General features: G+C 43.2%; 1 protein-coding gene across 1 annotated transcript in view; it reads right to left on the bottom strand.

The window, feature by feature from the left end:
* Positions 1-11,587: 11,587 nt before the first annotated feature.
* Positions 11,588-22,939, bottom strand: part of LOC137373257 (ral guanine nucleotide dissociation stimulator-like 1) — a 49,313-nt gene continuing 37,961 nt past the window's right edge. The window contains exons 15-18 of the mRNA XM_068038107.1: positions 19,087-19,176; positions 13,166-13,265; positions 11,701-11,757; positions 11,588-11,638 (exon numbers count right to left, since the gene is read on the bottom strand). Of these exons, the coding sequence (XP_067894208.1) occupies positions 11,588-11,638; positions 11,701-11,757; positions 13,166-13,265; positions 19,087-19,176 (298 nt within the window). The remainder of the gene's footprint in view (positions 11,639-11,700; positions 11,758-13,165; positions 13,266-19,086; positions 19,177-22,939) is intronic.

Here is a 22,939-nt window from a genome sequence, read left to right as displayed (position 1 = left end):
TTTGTAAAAATAAAGGTTACTGCCACGAGGGTTAGGGTGACTGAAGGGAAGAGCGTCTATCTCAGACGTGAAGGGAACATTCCCCGGGAATTTGGTGGTGGTTGAGAAAGTTAGACCCAGTAAAAGGGAACCAGACCACGGACCGGGAATGACTGGCGAACGACACATAACGGATGATCACGGGGTAGAAAGGGGTGTAGAGGTGTGCTGGAACAAGTGGTGGAAGGAGGAACAGGGCATTTACGTGTGTGTGTGTGTGGGGGGGGTCTCTGAGGGCCTGCCCCAAAGGAATGTCGATTGCGTTTATAAGGCAATGGGAGGATTTCAGGGCAGGGGTGGGTTGGCACAGGAGTATGGTCTCCTGTGTAACCCTGAGACATCCCAACACAGTAAATGCCACAGAACTTGTTGCCCAGGAAAGAAAGCCTCTGTCCACAGCCCCACTGGTAAGGGGAGCTGAGATCAATTGCCCCGCCACCACACCGGGCTCAGGGAATGGCTTGGTTTTAGTCCCCACAGGAAAGATACTGTACCACATGGTGCACCATCAGGTCATTTCAGTTGTTTTAAACCTGATCTGTGTGCAACTGCCAGAATGGTGTCTGGTGGAAACGGAGCATTTGTATGAAACCCTGCTCCGTGAAATGTACCATCAATTTAATGAGTTAAGTTAATGGGATGTACAGTTAGATGTATTGTATACACAGGATAAGGAGAGCAGCGTTGGCTCTATAAGGTACAAATGGGGATTGATAAATGATGCTGCGACCACTTTCGGCACAGGAACGTCAGCCATCAATAGTTTAGATGATGCTGAATTGCAGATTCAGGTCAATACCCTCAGAACCAGTTACGAAAGGTCCTGGGAGAGGGGAACGCGGTCGAGGCAGGGGAGTTGCATGAAGACCAGGCTATGACTATCCATTTAAGGGAGGTCATAGCACAGTTGGAGTCTCAGGCACACTCCATTAACGAGTTAATCAAGGAGGATAGGAATGCCTCGGCTCAGACTGCAAGGAATGACATGTGTGTACCTTATGGGGCCTGGTTGCTAAATGAAGGACGCAGTAATTGGAGGACCTGAGGGAAGGTCACGTTCCTTCTTGGGTTAGTAACAGGCACCTCAGTCTGTACAGCAACCGTTTGAGCCCGTGTCAGCTCAGGCTGGCTTCAGAAGCCTACCCGGTTCCTGTGGACTGTGGTCAGTCAAACCACATGATTATGGGGATAGTGTTGCGGATGCCAGTACTGAGCTAGACCCAAACGCCTGCGCCGGTGTACCACGTGGAGAGCATCGGCGTCATCTGAGTTGGGGTATACGTGCACTATCATGAGGTCCCACTGTACGTGGTTAGGTGGGAGTACGCCATGACTGACAGTGACCTCAAAGGCTGCCAGGTGTAGGCCTGTGTGTGGGTTTAAATACAAAGGCTTAGAGCCAGTCAATTGCACCATGGAGGTGATGGTCCTGGCCCACGTGTCACCTCAGGTAGCATATTCTGGCAGTGGAACATACTGTGTGACGACTAGCCTCGACCACGACAGGGTTCACAACGACACCTGGTGTCCTGTGAACAAGCAGCCCTTCTGCTTTAAACCCCGCACAGAGGTTCAGAATTCTTCCCACAATCGAGACCACAGTTCACCTTGACATTAACAACTCTGTAGACAATCTACAGAGTTACATCACCACGTACGGGTGTGAGATACCAGCCCTGCCCGTACATCTCAAAAAACTCCTAAAACAAGTGGAGGTGTCCCAAAAACATTTTTACACATTCGAACAATGCAACAGAGAGAAGGTGGGAGAAGGTGGAAGAAATAAAAGACATAACGTCCCCTCCATGGTGGGATTTCAGTTTAAATGTAGAGATCCCAATTGATGTTTCACCTCCTGGCAGTGGCACAGTCTAGAGTAGTGTGTTACTTGGTTTTTATTGACTGCAGAAACGCAAGAAAGCCCTCCGACGTCAATGGATTGCTCTCACCGAGAGAAAATTGTGATTTTAAAGATTTGGGTCGGGAGGGAAGAGTTGTTTTTGCAGACTGTATAAAACCAGTACTTGCATGTACAAAGGTTTTTCTCTTTTCTGTATACTGTAAAGTGAAGTTTCTGTGTGGCATAAGAGAGGAGAGTTTTTGCCAAGACTATATGTTTTGACAAGAGGAATGTACTGTCTTGTTTGTATGTGTTTTAGCAATAGTAAGTTTGTTTAAAGCGGGAGGGAGGGTTTCCCCAGAGTTTAGTTTAACGGGGAAGGATACGGTTTGATTTGAACATGAGGGGTGCTCACACATGACAAGAAGAGGACGAAGGAAGATATTTGTGCGAGGGGTCTCAGTCTCGGTAGACAGAAGATCCTCGTAGGGGCAACTAAAGGATTATCATTTTTAATCCAAGACTTTATTCGCCAGGAGTAACACCCCAGTTTGGGGAAAATGGCTGTAAAAAGGACAGTGATTAAAACACAGTTACCAGAGGACAGGCTGTTGGTCTCAGACCAGGAAGGACAAGCTTTTCAAATGCTAAACCAAAACTCACTCCACGCAACAGAGACATTGCCTTCTGCTCTCAGCCAGCCACCCACATCATCACTGGCTCCAAGCTGGCTAAGGAGACAATGAAATCCATCAGTTTTAAATATAATCAAGTCAATCGGACAACAGAACCCATCGGAAACAGTTCACACCTCGTATAGTACTCAACTAGATGATGCAAGACCAACAGTTGCCACTGTCCGTCCCCCCCTCCCCCAACGAAACCAGCTAGATGAGAGGCGGGAAAGTACTACAGATTCAAACAAAGCTTTCTCTCCAGGGACCAATCAAAGCATTTTCCATCGTCTGACAAGATCAGTCAGAAAAAAAGGGAACATTCCGGTTTTGGTGGAAAAAGCAAGACCGCTGATCAGTAGAAGTGAAGCAGCCTGAGGAAGGAGAGGATTAAACAGTTAATGTCAAATGGACAGCAGCCACACAGCTCTACAGGACAGAAGATCAGAGCACGCTGCTCCCTCCACAACCAGGACCAAAGGAAGTCGCATGCCCTAAGGAATGGTTACGGCTCCAAGGACTTCGATCGTAGAAGACACGACCCGGCATCCAAAGTCAGCAGGGTGAGCATTTCATCCACAGCCTGCAGAATACTCAACTCACAGCCATGTGGAGAGTTACCTCTGCATGTCCCGAACAAACCTTAGAAAAGGGGGTTAGTGTCGTGTTCGCAGTTAACCGACTGTGGGTTAGGGAACACAGAGGGGCTTAGTTTAAGAAGTCCAAGGGGAAGTAATCTATTTGTTGTTAGTCATATAGGAACATTAGCATGGGTTTTGCCATATTGAGATCCGCAGTACATATTGAACATACTTTCATTGTGAAAAATCTGAAACCTGTGTCAATTGCATCATTCATCAGCCTTCTGTGTGATTCATGAAGGTAAGCCCAGACCTTCGACTGTAAATAAGTGGTTTAGTCATGACCAGCAAGGCTGAATGAACCTCACACGATGTGAAACACCCGACAGAGCGTGGGGCGTGATGTGTATCCATCGGCATTAACCGAATTACCGTTTAAATGTTAATAAATTTGACTTTTCTTCTTTAAACCTAAGAAAGCCTGTTTGTGCTCATTTCTTTGCCTTATATTTGGAAGCGGTGAACAAAGATTCACCAAAGGAGGAGCTCCAAACACAGTGTGTTTAAAAGTAAAGCCTGTTACAGTAAGACCAGCTGAAGGCTGAAGCGGATCCCCAGACACCTTTCTCACCTGGTCAAAACAGAAATTTGGGTGCCTGTGTCCGTAATTTTACCCATAGACAAACAAGAGAAATTGGAAATGGGAAGCCTAATTGTTCCCAATCAAAAAGAGCAAGTTTTCAATACAGGTTTCCTCCTGGTCATGTGTGATTGAATTCTAACATGTCTGCAACTGAAGCTCGCAGTTCTCCAAGTCAGGGTGAAGTAACTTGGGATAAGTTAAAAGCACTGTCTATGGAGGAGTTGAGGAACACGGCTGAGCAGTGTGGGATCACAGTACTAGGAAGTCTGAACTCCAAAGGCTAGTGGCCAACCATTGTCTCCTTGAATCTGAAGAAGCAGAAACAGGGTCAGAAGCAGAATCTGACAGGATATTGTTAGCAAAGGTACAATTGGAACAGAGGAAACTTGACTTTGAGGAAAGAGAGTGGGAGAAGGAGAGAGCCTTCCGAAAAAGAACGGGAAGAGAAAGAGAGAGCCTTCCAGAAAGGAATGAGAAGAGAATGAAAGGCGGGAGAGAGAGAGAGAGAAAGACAGGAGAAGGAACAAGAGAGAGAGGAGCGAGAGATAGAAAGAATATTCCAGAACGAATCCGAAGAAAGAAGCAGCTTGAGTTAACTCAGGGGTGACAGAGTAACCCCAGAGAAATAATAGCCAATATGGAGCAGAATTCAGGCTGGGCAAAAAATTGCTAAAACTCACTTAACTAATTCCAAAATTCAACCATGAAGATGTGGAGGCCTTTTTTGTCTCTTTTGAGAAACTGGCAAGCCAGCTAAAACGGCCAGCTGAGACCTGGTCTCTTTTACTACAAAGCAAGCAAACTGGAAAAGCCATGAGGTTTATTCCTTGTTGCCAGATAAGAGTTCAGCAAATTATGAACTGACCAAAAAAGCTATCCTTGGGGCATATGAACCCTCAAGAAGCAAGCTAATCAAACCTAGCTGGAGTTTAAAAGAAGTAAGCAGCTGGCTTTTGACCAGTGGCTGAGGACTCTTAAAATACCGCACAGCTATGTGAATCTCAGGGAAATAGTTCTGCTGGAGGAATTTAAAAACTCTCTCCCACTCTGAATAAAGACCCATGTCGAGGAGCAGTGCGTCCAGAGAGGCTGGCAAGAGGCCATTCTGGCTGATGAGTTTGCTTTAATTTATAGGTCGGTTTCCCAGGGGAAAACCTTTCCTAATCACTCCCACAAATCCGAAAAGGACAAAGGGTGGGAAGGTGATCTCCACCCAGGCAATCCTGGGAGAGAAAGGAAAGCAGGAGACACAGGGGGCCCTCCAGACAAAAAGGAAGGTGCAGTGAGCAAGAGTGAGACCCGGAGACCAGTGTGCTTCCATTGTAATAAAGCAGGGCATTTAAAAGCTGACTGCTGGAAACTAAAGGGAAAATCGATAGGGTTAATCAGGGCACATCTGCTCAGTAAAGACGGGGACCTGGTGCAAAACACAGAACAAGCTGTGGCTTTAACTGCAGCAAGAATGCAACCCAGGAAGCTTACTACAGCCAGTGCTGGAAAAGCTGATAGGATTCCTGAAGGCTATCAGGGTTTTGTGTTTGAAGGGAAATTAACTCCATACCCCTCGAGTGAGGCCAGCAAGCCCAGAGTAATTCTCAGGGACACAGGACCCACTAGGTCCCTTTTACTGGGAAAAGGCCTGACCTTTCCCCCAGAGAGTGCAGTGAATACCAAAATGGTGGTGAATGGTGTTGGAGGGCAGTGTATAACTGTACCTGATTACCGGGTAAAACTGCACAAAGATGTGGCGGAGTACTGCAGGAGTTGCTACATATGGCAGAATGAGGGGAATCCCCGACCTACGATGAAACATACACCCCCTACGTCCTGTACTGGTGTTAGGCAGACCCTCCATCTGAAGGCTGGTGCACTGTAAGGGACCCTGACCAGGAACAAAAAGGGACAGGCATGTGCAAGGCTGGCAAAAGTTTAGAAAGAGAAGGGGAAAAAGTGACCAAGAGGGCAGGAAGCCCGAGAGAAAGTCCTGAAGAAAATCCCTACTGTCTGGTCAGCCAACCCCGAAATGTGTGACCCCACATCCTCCTACGTAAATGCAGACTCGAGAAGCACCCCACCAGAATTGCTAACATCATTTACAGGAACCTGCAGAGATAAAGAGAGACAGACCTCTAGGGGGGGCACAGAAACCATGAGGGTGATGCCTCACCTAGCCAAAGTGCCACAGGAGAATACGGTCATGTCTGCACAACTACCTACAGGTAGGAGTGTCTCAGAGAACAAAGGGGAGATTAACAAAGAATCATCCCCCACAGTCAGAGAAAAAGGGAACCACCCATCCACTGAAGTCATTGGGCATTAGGCAAATAGAAGAAAAGCTTGCCCAAAGAACCACCTGGTTACTGGGATGCCAAAAAGGGGAAATTAAAGCAGCACCCAGAAAAGACAATGTTAATAAGCTTTAAGATTTATGAATGCATGGAAATGAATGAGAGAAATACATGGTTTTCTTTCTCTCTATATTTCTCTCATACCTTTTAATGAAATGTGTCTTTTTTTCAAATCGCATTTCGTTCCGCTGGGTGTGAAGGTGTTGTGCAGGCCAAGAATGAGGCACATAAATTTTGCCACATGGACATTAAACTTCAAATTGTTGCTGGGAAGAAAAGAGGGTCTATTACAAGGAATTGCCAGGCCCCTAGCCGGAAAGACATTTTTGCACACTAGCAGACAATGTTGGAAGAAAGGAACCAGTCCCTTCTCCCAATACACAGAAGACGTGATCAGACCAGTTTAGTCATATGACGGACTAGTTGTTGCAGGTTTTGAACTCGCCACAGTGAATTTGAAGACAGAAAGCTGTTGGCTCCTGGATTGGGAACATCTCGATCTTGTCTCCTCTCGTCTCATTCTCCCCATCTTTGGAATCCATTGAAGACACAGGAACCCTAAGAGAGAGAGAGACAAGATTTAAGAAGAATACTGGGCCCCAACGAAAAGCAAGAATTACCTCCAGCAAGAACTGCCTACAAAAGGACTCAACAGTGAGCTCGAAGCACAGTAACAAGAAACTGTTCAGAGATTGCCTCAAACCTCTCCACTTTATCTTTCTTCTGCTCTTTTCTGTCTCTATTTGCATGTGCATATCAGGTATGCGTGCTCGCGTGGGGCGCAACGTGTATCAGTAGGCGTTAACTGGATTAGAGTTCAAATTTAAGTTTTAATAAATTTCACTTCTCTTCTTTAAACCTAAGGATGCCTGTTTGTGCTCATTTCTTTGCCTTATAATTGGAAAGCGGTGAACAAGGATTCACCAAGAGGGAGTTCAAAACACAGTGTGTTTCAAATTAAATCCTGCTGCAGTAGTCCAGGTGAAGGTTGAAAAGGACCCCTAGACACCTTTCTCACTTAGTCATAACAATGTATACAAAATAACAGTAAAATATAAAGCTGAACATGAATTCAAAATAATTGCAACATCATGGCAATCATAAACTTTTTCCTAATTTCTAGCAGCTGTCCTTTGTTGTAGATAAGTTTGATTCTGTGCCTGCAGAAGAGATTGAAGAACTGGAAAAATAAGAGAAGGCAGGAAAGGTCTGCTAAAGATCTCAAGGGCTATTCCACGACTGAGTGGTAGGTCACACCTGCACAAAACGTTCGTCTCCTCACACTGTAATCCTGCTTAGTGTGCGCGTCAAGGTTCCCTCTTTGGGTGCTCTGGGTAGTGTTGAGCACGATTGCGTTCGCAGCCAAGTCTGTTCGTCTGAGTTAGGAATTCTCAGGAGAAGGTCAAGGTTCGCAGGGTACCAAGCACGGAACACATTGGCCTTCTCTGATATCACCAACTCTGAAAAGCAGGAGAAATGTACATTGGTATTTACACATACATTTTTATCGTGTTGATTGGATAAAGCATACAACTATAATCTAGATGTAGAATTATGAATGGCTGAGAGTAATAGGATTAGAATTTGTTGCAAGGATTCAGAATGTATCACAAACCCACAAGTGAAAAGTTTGAAGGTTTACACCATTATTGCATAGGCCCTATAACTGAAAAGAAAAACATTTTTTAATCTATTCTCAGGATATGCTGGCACAACCAGAATTTATTCCCTGTCCTTAGTTACCCCCCACCACCCCCGAGAAGATCAGTACAGGCTGCCTTTTTCGTCACAGTTTGATAGAATTAGGTGGCTTGCTAAGCATCTTCAGAGGGCAGTTAAGGGTCGACCATGCATGGGCCAGGCCAGGTAAGGATATCAGGTTTCCTTTCTTAAAGAACATGAATGAACAATTGGGTTTTTACTCTGGTCCAACAGTTAAACAGCTATTGAGTTACCACTGCAAAACATTGACAAACGTCATTCTTCCTTCATTGTTGGGTCTGAATCTTGGAATTCCCTACCTAATACAAATGGGGAAACACCATCATCAAAAAAACAGCAGCGGCTCAATGATAGGACCTGTCCCACCACCTTCTCAGGGCAATGAGGGATGAACAATAAATGACAGCTTTACCAGTGAAGCTTGTATCCAGAGAATTTTGTTAAACCCTGACTGGAATAGTATTCCACAGGCACTGGGAATCCTCACCTAATGAGGCCTTCTGCTTGGTGGAATCTGGACAGTGAGAGTTGACAGGATTTTTAATCATGAGAGAATCACAGCCATGAAGGCTGATCCTGTCTTCAACTTTTTTCTGGTATCCACTTTTCACCAGAAAAGGTGGTGGGGAGGGTGTTACTGATTAGCACATTAGATGCTGAGGACCCCATTGAATTTTCCTGCTTCATCGTCAAGGTGCTCTGCAGCCAACTGAAAAAAGATGGTTCTTGATTTCAGTAAAATAAAATGTTTAATGCATTGTTGAATAATCAATTTGAATTACAATGAAGAAACCAGAATAATGCTGATAAATTCTGAATTATTTTTAGTTAAATCCACAATCAACTCCAGATTTTTACCCATGACACAATATAGCTTTTCGAGGGATTAGCTGACATGAGTTACTAAACTGGAGGAGGCTTTATGCTTTCATTAGGTGCTGACAAATAGCTTGTTACTGAGTAATGTGAAGCTAAATGACTCCAAGTTGGATCCTGCTGAGTGCAGTTGGGTAAGTTCAATTATAAGAATCTGGATTTTCCCAGCTTTTTGTGAAATCAGAAGAAAATATAAATCTGCTGGCAGAGGTTAATGTATCTTTTGGGATAGATTTATCAAATTGAGACAATTTTCACCCCTCACCTTGATCTTGTGAAATGGCCTGTGTGAACTGAGAATTCTCAGGAGGTTCTGTTTCCACGGTCTGCTTGGATGAGGCTCTCTGCAAAATAACAGGTGTCCTATCTTGGTCAGTAACATGAAGAAATAGAAAATTAATTACTTTTCATGAATATATTTTATATATAGAGAGAGAGAGAAAAGTGCAAGACCTTTCCAAAAGGCAAGGTTCCCAAGTGTTCTGTCTCAGCAACTTATTCTCAAAGTATATGAGAAAAGGCTTCAATGTCATCTTCTTCAAATTTGGATACTAATCGGGAATAGTGTAAGAAATCACAGCTTGTCTCTGGACTAGGATCATTCGAATTACCAGCGGCTTCTCCACTACGCAAAGATAATTTTTCCCTCACCAATTCAATCTGTCTGATTTCACTGTCTTTTTGTGCTTGTAATTCCTTCTCAAACTTTTCCCTCTGGAAAGCACTCTCTCTCTCCCTCTCCTCTCATTCCTCCTTTCTCACCTGAAATTCTAACTCAAAGCTGTGGTTGTTCTCCTTACAGCAGAGAAGGTGATGTGAAGATTTGATACAGGCTGTAAAGGCTGATTAGATCAGTAATAAGATGAAAATTCTGACCATTCATTGCCTTTATCCACCCACTCTGCTGTATTAAAAATTCCCATTTCATATCTTGCAATGGACTGATTCCATGTTTTCAAATAGACACAAGGGATTAACAAAGGAGGCCTTGAAGCTTTGTGAACTTGGGGCATATGGCAGAAGACAGAGGTGTAATAAACAGCACAACATAGTGACGTTATCTTTGAAACAGAAGTAGCTTCCATCTTTATTCATTGCGCCACTAGATTTACTAGAATGGCACCAAGAATGAAAGACTTCAGTTATGGGGTGGTTGTTGTTAGAGCTCAGAAGGTCAGGGGGAGATTTGATGGAGGTGTTCAAAATCATGAAGAATTTGATAACTTCTCCTGATTTACTCTGATTCCAGTGGCAGAAGGGCCAGTAAACATATAATTTAAAAAAAAATAATGTCATGGTGGAAGAATCAGTGGCAAGAGGAAGAGGGTTTTTTAAATGCAGCAAGTTATGATTTGGAATGCACTGCCTGAATGGGCGGTGAATGCAGATTCAAAAACAACCTTCAAAAAGGAATTGGTGAATGACTTGAAGGAGGAAAATTTGCAGAGCAATGGGTAAAGGACAAGGGAGAGGGACGCACTGGACAGCACATTCAAAGAGGCTACACAGACACAATAGGCCAAATGGCCTCTTTCTATGCTGTATCATTCTATAATTTTATACCTATCCTCCACTCATTGCATGTTGTTGCAGAGATAATCCTACTTCTATCAGGAGACTTTGCTATAGTTTTGGTCATGAGTTCAGTTTGCAGTAGTTGGCAAATGTTGTGTTTAAATAGATTCTGTTTGCTATAAAATGTTTGCTCTCAGACCTGCCCAGTCCCGGCCCACTCCAACTCATTGACATCACTCTCAGCCAATACTCACCTGGTAATTATTAAACTCTGACGTACAGAAGTTTACTGTCTGAATGCTAGCTTGCCCTAGTAAAGCTAAAAATTTAGCTAACAAATATTTTCTTTGCCAGAACTCATCCAGAGGTTATGTTGAATTATGATGCTTAAATGTCAGAAGAAAGTTTCCAAAAATCACACTGAGCTATTTAGAAACCACAATCAAAGAGGCTTGAAATAATTTTTCCCAACATAAAATATACGAGTGGGTCATTAAGTTATATGGCCAGCGTGTTACCCATGTGACCAATAATGTTTAGGTTTGATTAGTCATTTTTGAATCAGTCACATGGTGACAATTCTATTTTGGACTGTACCTTTCTCCACTCCTATTTTTCATTTGCTCTCTTCCCATCTTTGAAACTTCACGTGAGCCAAGGCCAAGGAAGAAAAAATGTTCAAGGACTCTGCTATTATTACTCAATTAACTAACAGGAGGTGCCAGAGGTGCCTGTGGTTAGCTACACACTCATTGTAGAACCCAGCGTTCAATCTGTACCTGCTTGGGACATTGTTGCAATCAGGTACAAGGATGGGGAGAAATCAGAAATTAATAGATTTCAGCTCATTCCCTGAATAAGGGTATGAGTGTGCCACACCTTGGTGTGGCCTGTATATTTAATGAATAATGTCAGCAAAACTCAAACAGTGCTGCAACATTCCAAAAGAAAGTTGAAATGATGGCCAAAATACTCAAGAGACAGAAAAGATATCAACAATGTGGAAATTAGACATTGCGAATTAGCACTAATAGCAGCCACACCGCCATCTTCAATATGACTAGATGGCAACAAATGGTCTGAGGTAATTTTTTTCTTCAATACAAGAGGAACTTTTTTTAAATGTCTGTGAATATATTGACCGAAGCAACAGCCATTAAGCAGCATGAACATGACTAATAGAAACAATCCATTTACTTACCAAAGTGCTTTGGTACAGATCGTCATCCTCTTGCCTGATTCCGATGTTATCGTGGCCATTCTTCTGCCTGCACCCAGGAAATGCCACTTTTGAAATGCAGGCAGTCACTGAGGCCGAACACTTGAGAGCCCAATTGCCGGAAGTTGTTCTAACAGAACGCTTCTGAATCCAACTGCAGACGGCTGCGAAGATGGAACGCCTGGGAACCTTGGGAGTGTGGGACGATGATGATGACGACACACTACTCAGCGAGGATGATACTCTCGAGGAGACAGTGTCCACAGGGCGAATGGGTGAATGAGACGATACTTCAGATGACTGCAGAAATTTATTTTTGATAAAGTGTGTCAATGATTATATCTCAGAAAGTTCCCTCTTCCCAGTTACATCTATTGTGCCATGAAACTCCCTGGCACTTACCACACCCCCGCCAAAACAAAAAATGGAGGCATTGTGGACACAACAGCTTGGTCTTGAGGAGGGGAAGTAATGCATGATTCCATGATAGTTAAACTGTGAAATCTTTCCATTGGTTTTCCTCCCTCGCTCAGCCAAAATCTGCTCCGAAGAATGATGCCGCCATCTCACATCCACTGGTTGATAAGCCAACATTGACAGTTCATCATTTAGCACGTTTGTAAATTACCCAGTTAGATTGTTAGCACATGGCATGCACAAATTCATCACGGCCATTACATTTGAATACTTCTGCTAGTGTTTTAACTCTAAGTTATCAAATAATCCCTTTGCTTTTCAGTTGAACACTCAGTATTTGAACACTCCTATATCTATGCAGATATTTACTTGCCTGCCTCACCCAGTTACTCATTGTAACTTTGCAGCATCCACCTATATAGGATGAAGTTAAAACACATCCTGTGGTGCTGCTAGGCTTGAACAAGTCAAGAAAGAGCATGAGTGCAAAAAAGTATTGGTGAGCTTGCCTGAATGAGAAAGCCAGCCAGCGCACATACAGGCAAGAGCTCGAGAGACAGAAAGAGACAGCAAGAACTAGAAATAGAGAGAGTTAGAAGTAAGGAAATTAGGAGTCAAATCACTCAGGTCATTCTAATGCAGCTCTTAACAGGTGAGTGCAGAATATTGGTAATGAAGAGGCAATAAAGGCACTGAAGAGGGGGTGTATAAGGACCAAAAGAGGAGAATCCATAAATAGGGAGGGTATTTTAAAACAGAAATAGGACCCTAAAGACGCAGAACAGATATAATAATGGTTAACTGAACTGCTAAAAGACTGAATTGCTGACATTTCCAGGGAACAGGTGAGAGACACTTTCTACTAAAACCAATGATACCAGCTTACTGATAAACTTCCAGGAAACACCACCCTTCTGTAGAGAAGATGCTGAATAGCAACTAAAGGTCAACTATAGAAAAAACAAAGCCTGCATTCAAGAGGGAATCTGGTGTGCATGCAGGGAGGTGTATTACGTTGTTGCGATTTGGGCAGCAGTTTACTAGATTTGATCCCAAAATACTGTTTTTGATGGACTATGCACTTTAAGCTGCTACAGTCACAGCCCAGGTGCTAACTTTATGGTCAACCATGAAGTCATTAATAACCTTTAAAGAATTAAAATTAAAGATTTTGGTTAATAGTGTGACAATATGTTTTAACACGCAAAGCTTCCTTCGAACATATTTAAAGGATATAAAATATTACACAAAACAAGCCAAGCTTGTATTTCACATAAATCAAATCACTGACCGAGTCCATGTTCTCCCCCGAGCTCCCGATCCGAGGGGATTTCGGCTGGTCACTGCTCTTGCTTGGAGTCCTTTCTGCGACCTCTGTCCCGTGAAATAGCCTGCATGAGGGAAAGGGATTCATCAGCTGAAACACTGAAAGAATACTAAAGTTGCTACACTGTACAGAAAGAGTTTACTGCTGATTCAGGTAGCACTTGGTAGTTGGTCACTCAACAATGGCCCGATATAATGAATAGTTTTTGCAATTTATTAGAATCACCTGCTCTATTCCATCCTGGGCTTGTAATGCAACTTATTGAAATAAAAACAGAAAATGCTGAAAATACTCAGGAAGTCTGGCAGCATCTCTGGAGAGAGAAACTGAGTTAGTGTTTCATGTCTGTGATCTTTCATTAGAACCCATTAACCCATTTATATTTTGATCACAAAGAATTACATTTGAAAAAGGTTCTTTCAGAGGTAGTAACAGTAATAATCAACAACTTAATTTATCTAGCTTTTATTAACATCATAAAATATTCCAAGATGCTTCACAGGAGTGTCAGGCCATAAATTTTGTCACCCAGTCACATGGGGATATTAGGGTATATTTTTATGTTAACAGCATTTTTGAATCTGGCAATGCTTTTGTATAGAACTGTCTGCATTGAAGGCAGTAGAGTTTCAATGTACAGGTATTTGATTTCTGTGCCTGATTAAAACCCAATGAGATTGTTGATTTGAATCTAGCAGGCTTCATAGTGCGGGAAATGTCTGTCCTCTGCACTGCTCTGTCATTGGTAGATTAAAGCACAAATCCATCAACATAAAACAGAACTGAGCAGATTTTCCCTATCTCTTTGGGCCCGTACAAAACAGACAGACAGGAACCCATCACAAATCCAGCTATGTAGAAATAGAGCCAAATTTGAATTGAATGTACAAGTTAAGGCAGATACTTTGACTTTACACAAAATGGGAACATGATGGAGAGCAGCATTAGAAGTAGTTTAGGAAGCTGCGACAACATTTCATTCACAAATTCAGGTATTGTACACGTAGCAAATTCATGCCATCTGAAAAGGACAGGAAACTGATGCCGATTCTGTCCAGGAGCACAGAACTGGGCCAAAGATTTATCAAGTGCTTGTTGTGACATATTTAAGTAAAAGACAAAGATCCAATATTTATGGTTGTATTAACAGCAAAACAATATTTGCCGTCATTACTCTACGGAGACTGACAGCAACTTCGGGAGTTCACAGATGCGCGGAATATCGTGGTCTTCCAGCCACCTCCAGCGTGATGCCACCACAAAACACATCTTCCCTTCCCTTGTCAGCATTCCGAAGGGATCGTTCCCTCCGCGACCCTCTGGTCCATTCCTCCATCACCCCGGACTCCTCGTCCCCTTCCTACGGCACCTTCTCATGAAATCACAGGAGGTGTAATACCTGCCCTTTTACCTCCTCTCTCCTGACCATTTAAGACCCCAAACACACCTTTACTGGAAGGCACCTGTTTTCAGAGAAAGGGCCTGTTTCAGTGCTGTATCTCTCTGTGACTCTCTATGAGTAACTAATTACAGAACAGCAACAGTCAAATTAGCTAATGACTTCTGAATAGTCACTTGAAATAAAGTGAAGCATCAACTAATGATTTACTGTAAGGATCTGCAATTCTGAGGGAATAATTGATTAGCCCCACTGGCTGCTTTCCAGTCCTTGCAGCTTGATCCACAGAAATAAGCATAAATAGTAAACCAGTTGTTTGGCACAGATGGGATGATGCAAACAAAATGATAATTGAGCACTTTAAATCCCTCATGCTGACATTTACAGGGGAATAAGAACAGACAGTTTGCAATCTCATATTGTAGATCAAATACACTAGACTGTACATTGGGGTTCTTAGATCGTGGCAACAATGAAGCCACATTAGCCTACATAAACCACATATAAAAACCATATCGTAATAGTGAGAGAAGTCTACCAGGCAGTGAATGAAGTGTTTCCCTTCTCTTTCTTGGTTTCTATATAACATATGGTCAAGGCAGCCATGTGCCACACCACAGAGTGTGTGAACGTCATATTGCACCAAGGAATCATACAAGAGTAGGGAACTTTGATAAAAGAACAAACTTAAAGGCTTCGTATCTGAATGCAGAAAGCATTCGTAATAAAATAGATGAGTTAACGGCACAAATAGAGATGAATGGGTATGATTTAGTGGCGATTACTGAGACGTGGTTGCAGGGAAACCAGGTTTGGGAATTGAATATCCAAGGATACTCAGTATTTCGGAAGGATACGCAGGAAGGAAAAGGAGGCGGAGTAGCTTTGTTAGTAAAGAAAGAGATCAGTGCTGTAGTGAGAAATGATATCGGGACTGGAGATCAAGACGTAGAATCAGTCTGGGCAGAAATAAGAAATATCAAGGGAAAGAAGTCCCTGGTGGGAGTTAGCTATCGGTCCCGAAACAGTAGTTCCGCAATGGGGTACAGTATAAACCAAGAAATACTGGGGGCTTGTAAGAAAGGTACGGCAATAATCTTGGGTGATTTTAATATGCATTTCGACTGGATTAATCAAATTGGCAAGAGTCGCCTCAAGGGAGAGTGCATTGAATGTATTAGAGATTGTTTTTTGGAGCAATATGTTGTGGAACCAACCAGGGAGCAGGCTATTCTAGATTTGGTATTGTGTAATGAGTTGGGATTAATTAATCTCATAGTTAAAGATCCTCTAGGGAAGAGTGATCATAGCACGCTAGAATTTCAAATTCAGTTTGAGGGCGAGAAACTGGAGACCCACACTAGTGTTCTGGAGTTAAACAAAGGTAATTACATAGGCATGAGGACAGATTTGGCCCTAGGTGGACTGGGCAGGAAGACTAAAGGTTGGACAGTTGATGAGCAGTGGCAGATGTTTAAGGAGATATTCAGTTCCTCCCAACTAAAATGTATTCCAGAGAGGAAGAAAGATTTTAAGAGGGGGAAAAACATCCATGGCTCAGCAAGGAAGTTAAGGATAACAAAGACAAAAACTAAGGCATACCATATTGAAAAGGCCAGTGGCAGGCTGGAAGATTGGGAAACTTTTAAAGATCAATAAAGGGTTACTAAAAAGGTAATAAAAAGAGCAAAGATAAATTAAGAAAGAAAACGAGCGCAAAATATAAAAATGGATATCAAAAGCTACTCTGAGTCTATGAAAGGGAAGACAGTAGCTAAAGTGAATGTTGGTCCTTTGGAGGATTAGACTGCAGAGTTAAGAGGGGAACACAGAAATGTCCGAGATACAAAGTGCAGAGTGGCCACCATTTTCTGCACCCGCTGCCACTCCTGGCAACAGGACAACAATCCAGGCTAATAACTTCGAAGCTTTTTTACCTGCACACACACACACACACAGACACACACACACACACAGACACACACATAGAGACACACAAACACAGACACACACATAGAGACAGAGAGAGCGAGAGAGAGACACACACGCACAAACACAGACACACACAGAGACACACACACAGACACACACATAGAGACACACAAACACAGACACACACATAGAGACAGAGAGAGCGAGAGAGAGACACACACACAAACACAGACACACACACACACAGACACACACATAGAGACACACAAACACAGACACACATAGAGACAGAGAGAGCGAGAGAGAGAGACACACACAAACACAGACACACATAGAGACACACACAGACAGACACACACAGACACACACACACACACACACAGACACATAGAGACAGAGCGAGAGAGAGAGAGACACACACAAACACAGACACACATAGAGACACACAAACACAGACACACATAGAGAGCGAGAGAGAGAGAGACACACACACAAACACAGACACACACATAGAGACACACAAACACAGACACACACACACACAGACACACACATAGAGACACACAAACACAGACACACATAGAGACAGAGAGAGCGAGAGAGAGAGACACACACACAAACACAGACACACATAGAGACACACACACACACACACAGGCACACACATAGAGACACACACTCATACACAGACACACAGACAGAGACACACACACTTGCACACAGACACACATGCGCACACACGCACACATACACAAACACAGAGACACACACAGACAGACATTCACGGAGACACATACACACTTACATACACAGACACACAAACACACAGACACACAAACACCCAGACACACAAACACACACAGACACACACACAAACACAGCTCTATGTTACCTTGTACATAAAAGCATATCTGATTACTGCAGTGAAGCTTCAAACATGAATTCCTAAAGATAAAGTAGCAAGGTAGAGTTCTTTTTTGCTGCTGCTGACCCACATGACAATAGATTAAATTTCTGACAAAGTGGAACGCAGATCTGATTTTCATTCAAATAGTTCAAATATTTAATTTCCATCACGTACGCTCACAACTAAGTGCAAAATCCTTTCATTTTAATACATGTTTTCTTTCGGAGTCTTTCCTGACAATGCAGAGCATGCGCAGAGCGATCGCTGACGTCATCAGTGCATCTGAACATTTGCCAGCTTGCCAGGATGAATCTGCACATGCTCACGGTGACGTCACCACCAATAACAACAGACGCATTGCCTCACCCCCTCAATGGCTGCAATCACTGCCTCCATTCATCCCAACAGTATCCCGCTTCAGCCGCTCGCTCCCCGCTAGCGCCCCCGACTGCTCCCTCCCCACGACCACCGCCCCCTGACACCCCCACCCCGACCGCTCACTCCCCGCTACCACCCCCCTGACCCCCCGACCCCGACCGCTCGCTCCCCGCTACAGCCCCGCCTGACCCCTCCACCCCGACCGCTCGCTTCCTGCTACGGCCCCGCCTGACCCCCCCCACCCCGACCGCTCTCTCCCTGCTACCGCGCCCCTGACCCCCACCCTGACCGCTCTCTACTACCACGCCCCACCCCGGCTGCTCGCTCCCTGCTATCACCTCTCCGCCCCCGGCCAGTCGCTCTCCGCGGCACCACTGAAGAAATGGTTGGCAGTAGGTTTCTGAGGGTGGAGTAAGTAGCTGAGGGGAGGCAGCGGCGAGGCACGGAGGGGGTAGCTGGGGGGAGGCAGTGGCGAGGCAGGTAGTGAGCGGTGAGTAGACGGGTGCAGGATGGAGCGACGAAGAGAAGTGCAATGGTGGGAGGGAGTGGGATACTGTTGGGGATGTGATGGAGGTGGTGACTACAGACACTGATAGAGTTTGGGTTTAATTTTTTGTGACAATTGAGCAGCAGCATTTTTATTACTGGCAGCTGTCTGAGACATCACAGATAGTGACGTTTCAGTTGATGAGGCTGCATTTGTACATGTGCCAGTACTACACCACCTGGTGGTTCTGTTGTCAATAAACGCAGCCTTTTTCTTTTCCATCTTCTACATAGACATTTAAAAAGGTGGAATCTAACCACGGTGCATAAATTGCAATCAATGGATACTGGGAGAGGAATAACACATAGAAATCACTAGACATGAAAAGACCTCGGCCCATCTGGTTCACCTTCTACCATCCCCAAAATCATATGAGACAATGATAATGGAGTTGTTGACTAGACATAGTGTTCAATCTCTATCAATTAGTCTACAACAGATATAGGTATGAGGTGAGGAAACCCCAGTGTTGGAGCGATTTGAGTCCAAAGTCATTTGTTCTTCCCAATTATGCTGCACTTATCACATGCCTCAAATTATTCAAACTGTATCAACCACCAAATCTTCCCAAGACAGTAAAACAATAATGGCTACACATCAAAAGGCTCCATTCACGGTGCAGCTGTTGTACATCATGTCTATTCACTGATCCTATAATAATGGATGCTGTCCTCTGAAGTAACCAGATGAGGTGTCTCCTCTGCTTATTATGTGATACTTACAGGCTGAGGCACTTCACCAAACTCTTTCTGTCCTTTGGTGATGATGGACTGCTTTCGGGGGCTGCCTCTATTTCACGGGACACATTATAGCTGCAGGATGGCAGATAAGCACATTTCAGACAAGGTGCAACTAAAAATAAACAATGTTCTTGTTTAATGTTCTTGTCATTTTTGAGAATTCATTTTTCACACTAATGATTATTTTACTTCCAAAAGGCACTTATTTTTCAGGCAAGAGAATAATTCATATTACTTTGATTAATGATTGACAGGTGCAACAACCAGAATGGTTCTCACTATTGCAGCCACAATCTTTTCTGCTGTGTGAAAAGCAGCAAGAGAAGTATGTAACTCCACGTATCAGACATTCTCAGAGGGCAGCCGCCATCACCCTTCACAGATTTTTTGCAGGACACACTGAAGGGAACAGAAATATGGTGCAACCTGTACATTGGATGGAGGAAAGTTAATAAGCACTGGGCTTATAGAAAGTGTACTGGTTAGAATTGGAAGTTGAACTTCCAGTGCTTCGAGTGATAGAAAAAGTTGCAGATTCACACCAAACAAAGCAAGCACCTGGCGTCAACTGCACTGCTATGAGAATGCACACAGCTGGGAATGGACATTTCACAAGGAATGAAAGAAAGAGGAGGATCAGTCACCTCAGGTAGCGAACAATCAACATGCTAGGTCCAGTGATACTAAAATGAGGGAGCGGGTCCTGTTAACCAGCAGTAAAGAGAAGACAAAACATAGGAGCAAGAGTTAATGTTAAATGGCTCTGGAATCTTCAGTGAAATTCATTGAAAATCATCCAAAACTGCCCAAAGGAATCTTAGAATTTGAAGTGCAACTTATGTTCAGTGCAAACTGAGTTTCTGTGATGCTTTGCGCTCGTTTAAATATCATACTAGAAGCTGGCCCCACCCACAAAACTGACCATGTCCCCAGATCAAATTAATCATCATTGTGGGTACCCGCTAGTCAAGTGGATTTGTGGCCCAAGGAGGTGCTTAAAATTAAGCCTTTTTTTTCACAAAAAGGCGCAAGAATACTTAACAGGCACATCTCAAAAACTCTTTTCCCATTTACTAAGAAACCACCGTCTGCAAACTAATGTAGCAAGTAAATAGTTTGTATTGTTTTTGTCCTGCTAGGCCCCCACCTGCCAAGAATGAGGCACATTAATTTTGTCATGAACATTGATTTTAAACTGTTACTGGAGTGAGGAAAGGACTTGTTAAACAGATCAGTTGTGGCTGGAAAAGACATTTGCATATTAACAGATGATGACTGGAAGAACAAAGGACCATTCCCTGACACATTCAACCCACAATGGACCTTAATCACCAGGTATTGTCTGGAAGAGGAGCATTCCAGGCCCTGCTAAGATGATACAATCCACAGAGCCAAGACATGGTCAGACCAGTTAGTCACATGACTAACCTCCTTGGCGACCTGGGGTTTTCTGAATTGCACATACAGTTTGAACTGAGTGTGTCTGTTTGCTCTTGGACTGTGAAGATCTCTCCTGTCTGCCTGCTCCCATCTCTTTCTCACAAGCCTCAGAATCCACTGTGGACACATGAACCTCAAGAGAAAAAAGTCTCCGACAGTGAATAAGGTATAAGAAGAATACTGGGCCCTCACAAAAATAAAGATCTACCTACAATCAAGGACTCTACAGTGAGCTTGAAGAACCGTAACAAAAACTCTTCAGATATTGTCTCAAACTTTTACACTTTATTTTTCTTCTGCCCTTTTCTGTCTCTATTTGCATGTGTGTATCGCGTGTGCACGCTAGTGTGGGTGCGCATGTATCTGTAGGCGTTAACCGAATTAGAGTTTAAGTTTAATAAATTTCAACTTTTCTTCTCTAAACCTAAGAAAGCCTGTTTGTGCTGATTTCTTTGCCTTATAATTAGAAAGTGGTGAACAAGGATTCACCGGGGGGGGGGGGGTGGGGGGGAGAAAAAAACAGTGTGTTTAAAATTGAACCCTGTTACAGTAAGACCAGGTGAAGGCTGAGAGGGACCCCTAGACACCTTTCTCACCTGGTCATAACATTTTTTACAGTAATTTTTAGTTCTTTAAACTCTACTTACTCACAGGTGGTGGACTAACCACTGATTAAAATGTTTAATTTTTGTAATACATCCATTTTCAGCTGTATTAATAAAACTGCACCATATTATCACTAGATCAAGGAATATTTTTTGAGGCAAACCTATTTTTAAAATCACTTTCGAAAAAGCTGATCAGTTGTGTTGGGCTATTGCAAATTTTATGTTTGTGATATGCAAAAACATATTTGCATATCAAATCTGAAGTATTGCTTTTGAGAGAAAAAGAAATACTTCTCAAAAACTGCTGAAATTTACATCTGGATTATCAATTGTGCCCAAAGTGGAAACTCTGGGCCAGGTTTTCAAAATGGGCTCTCTGTATCAGTCTCTCAGTAAGTCTTTGTATTTCTCCTGTATTTGTTGACTTATTATTATGATGTGTTAAATAGGCAGATATCCATTCACCAAAATGAGGAAGCTGATGACAGTCTCTGATCCACAACTTGTTTATTGCCAATTCATAGTTCAGTCCAAAGATCAGTTCCCACTCTTTGAGTCATAGAGTTATACAGCACAGAAACAGGCCCTTTGGCCCATCGTGTCTGTGTCGGCCATCAAGCACCTACTATTCTCATCCCATTTTCCAGCACTTGGCCCTAGCCAGGAATGCTATGGCATTTCACCTGCCTCTACCACCTCATCAGGCAGTGCATTCCAGATTCCAACCACCCTATGAGTGATTTTTTTCCCCCTCAAATCCCCTCTAAACCTCCTGCCCCTTACCTTAAATCTATGCCTCCTGGTTATTGACCCCTCCACTAAGCAAAAAGGTTTCTTCCTTTCTAAACTATCAGTGCCCTTCATAATTTTGCATAGCCCAATTATGTCCCCCCTCAGCCTTCTCTGCTCTAAGGATAACAACCCTAGCCTTTTCAGTCTCTCTTCATAGCTGAAATGCTCCAGCCCAGGCAACATCCTGGTAAAGTTCCTCTGCATCCGCTCCAGGGCAATCACATCCTTCCTATAGTGTGGTGCCCAGAACTGTACACAGTACTCCAGTGTGGCCTGACTCGCATTTTATACAGCTTCCTGATTTGTACTAGTGTTCACCACTAAGTTTTTTTTAATGTATTGATTGTCATCTACAAAATGACAGTGGGCACATCCAAAGAATATCTTGCACCACCAAACCCGCACCCACCCCCTCCCACCCCGTCCATTTTAGTGGAAGAGTCAAAAAGGTATTCACCTCAGTGGTGATCTGAACAATCTGATTTCAAACTTCTTGCGTGGCCAGATTCCACATTCCCTATTTTGTAATGTCTGCCCCCAGCCCATGCTGAAATGTCTGGCTTCATTTGCTGTTGCCTTTGGCATCTCCTCAATTTTCCTTGTATCCCCATCTACTCTCCTTCCCAATATCTATGTGTATCTATCTCTTATCACCACTAGCTTGATCAGATTCAAACAAAGTTGGTGTTCCGAAGACTGCTGTAATTCGAATCCCGAAGCTCTAACCAAACTAGAGTTTTTCGACAAGTTTGAAACAATCTTTCCACTCAAGAAATCCAAATGAGTGACCTTTTTTAAATACTACCAATTATTGGTAAATAAGTGAATACGTTGATTTTTCTTTGAATTTGTTACATTGTATTCTTTTCTCACTCTCTCCCTCTAATTTTCAACCATTAAAATGTATCTCTCTTGTCTTGATTAAATTTTATATGTGGAATGCTTTGGTCTAGATTTCCATGTTTTATACAATTTCTCGACTAACTCTTTGTCCA

The sequence above is a fragment of the Heterodontus francisci genome, chromosome 8 (genome assembly GCF_036365525.1).
Source record: "Heterodontus francisci isolate sHetFra1 chromosome 8, sHetFra1.hap1, whole genome shotgun sequence".
NCBI classification, from domain to species: Eukaryota; Metazoa; Chordata; class Chondrichthyes; order Heterodontiformes; family Heterodontidae; genus Heterodontus; species Heterodontus francisci.
This window is presented reverse-complemented; position numbering and strand designations above follow the sequence as displayed.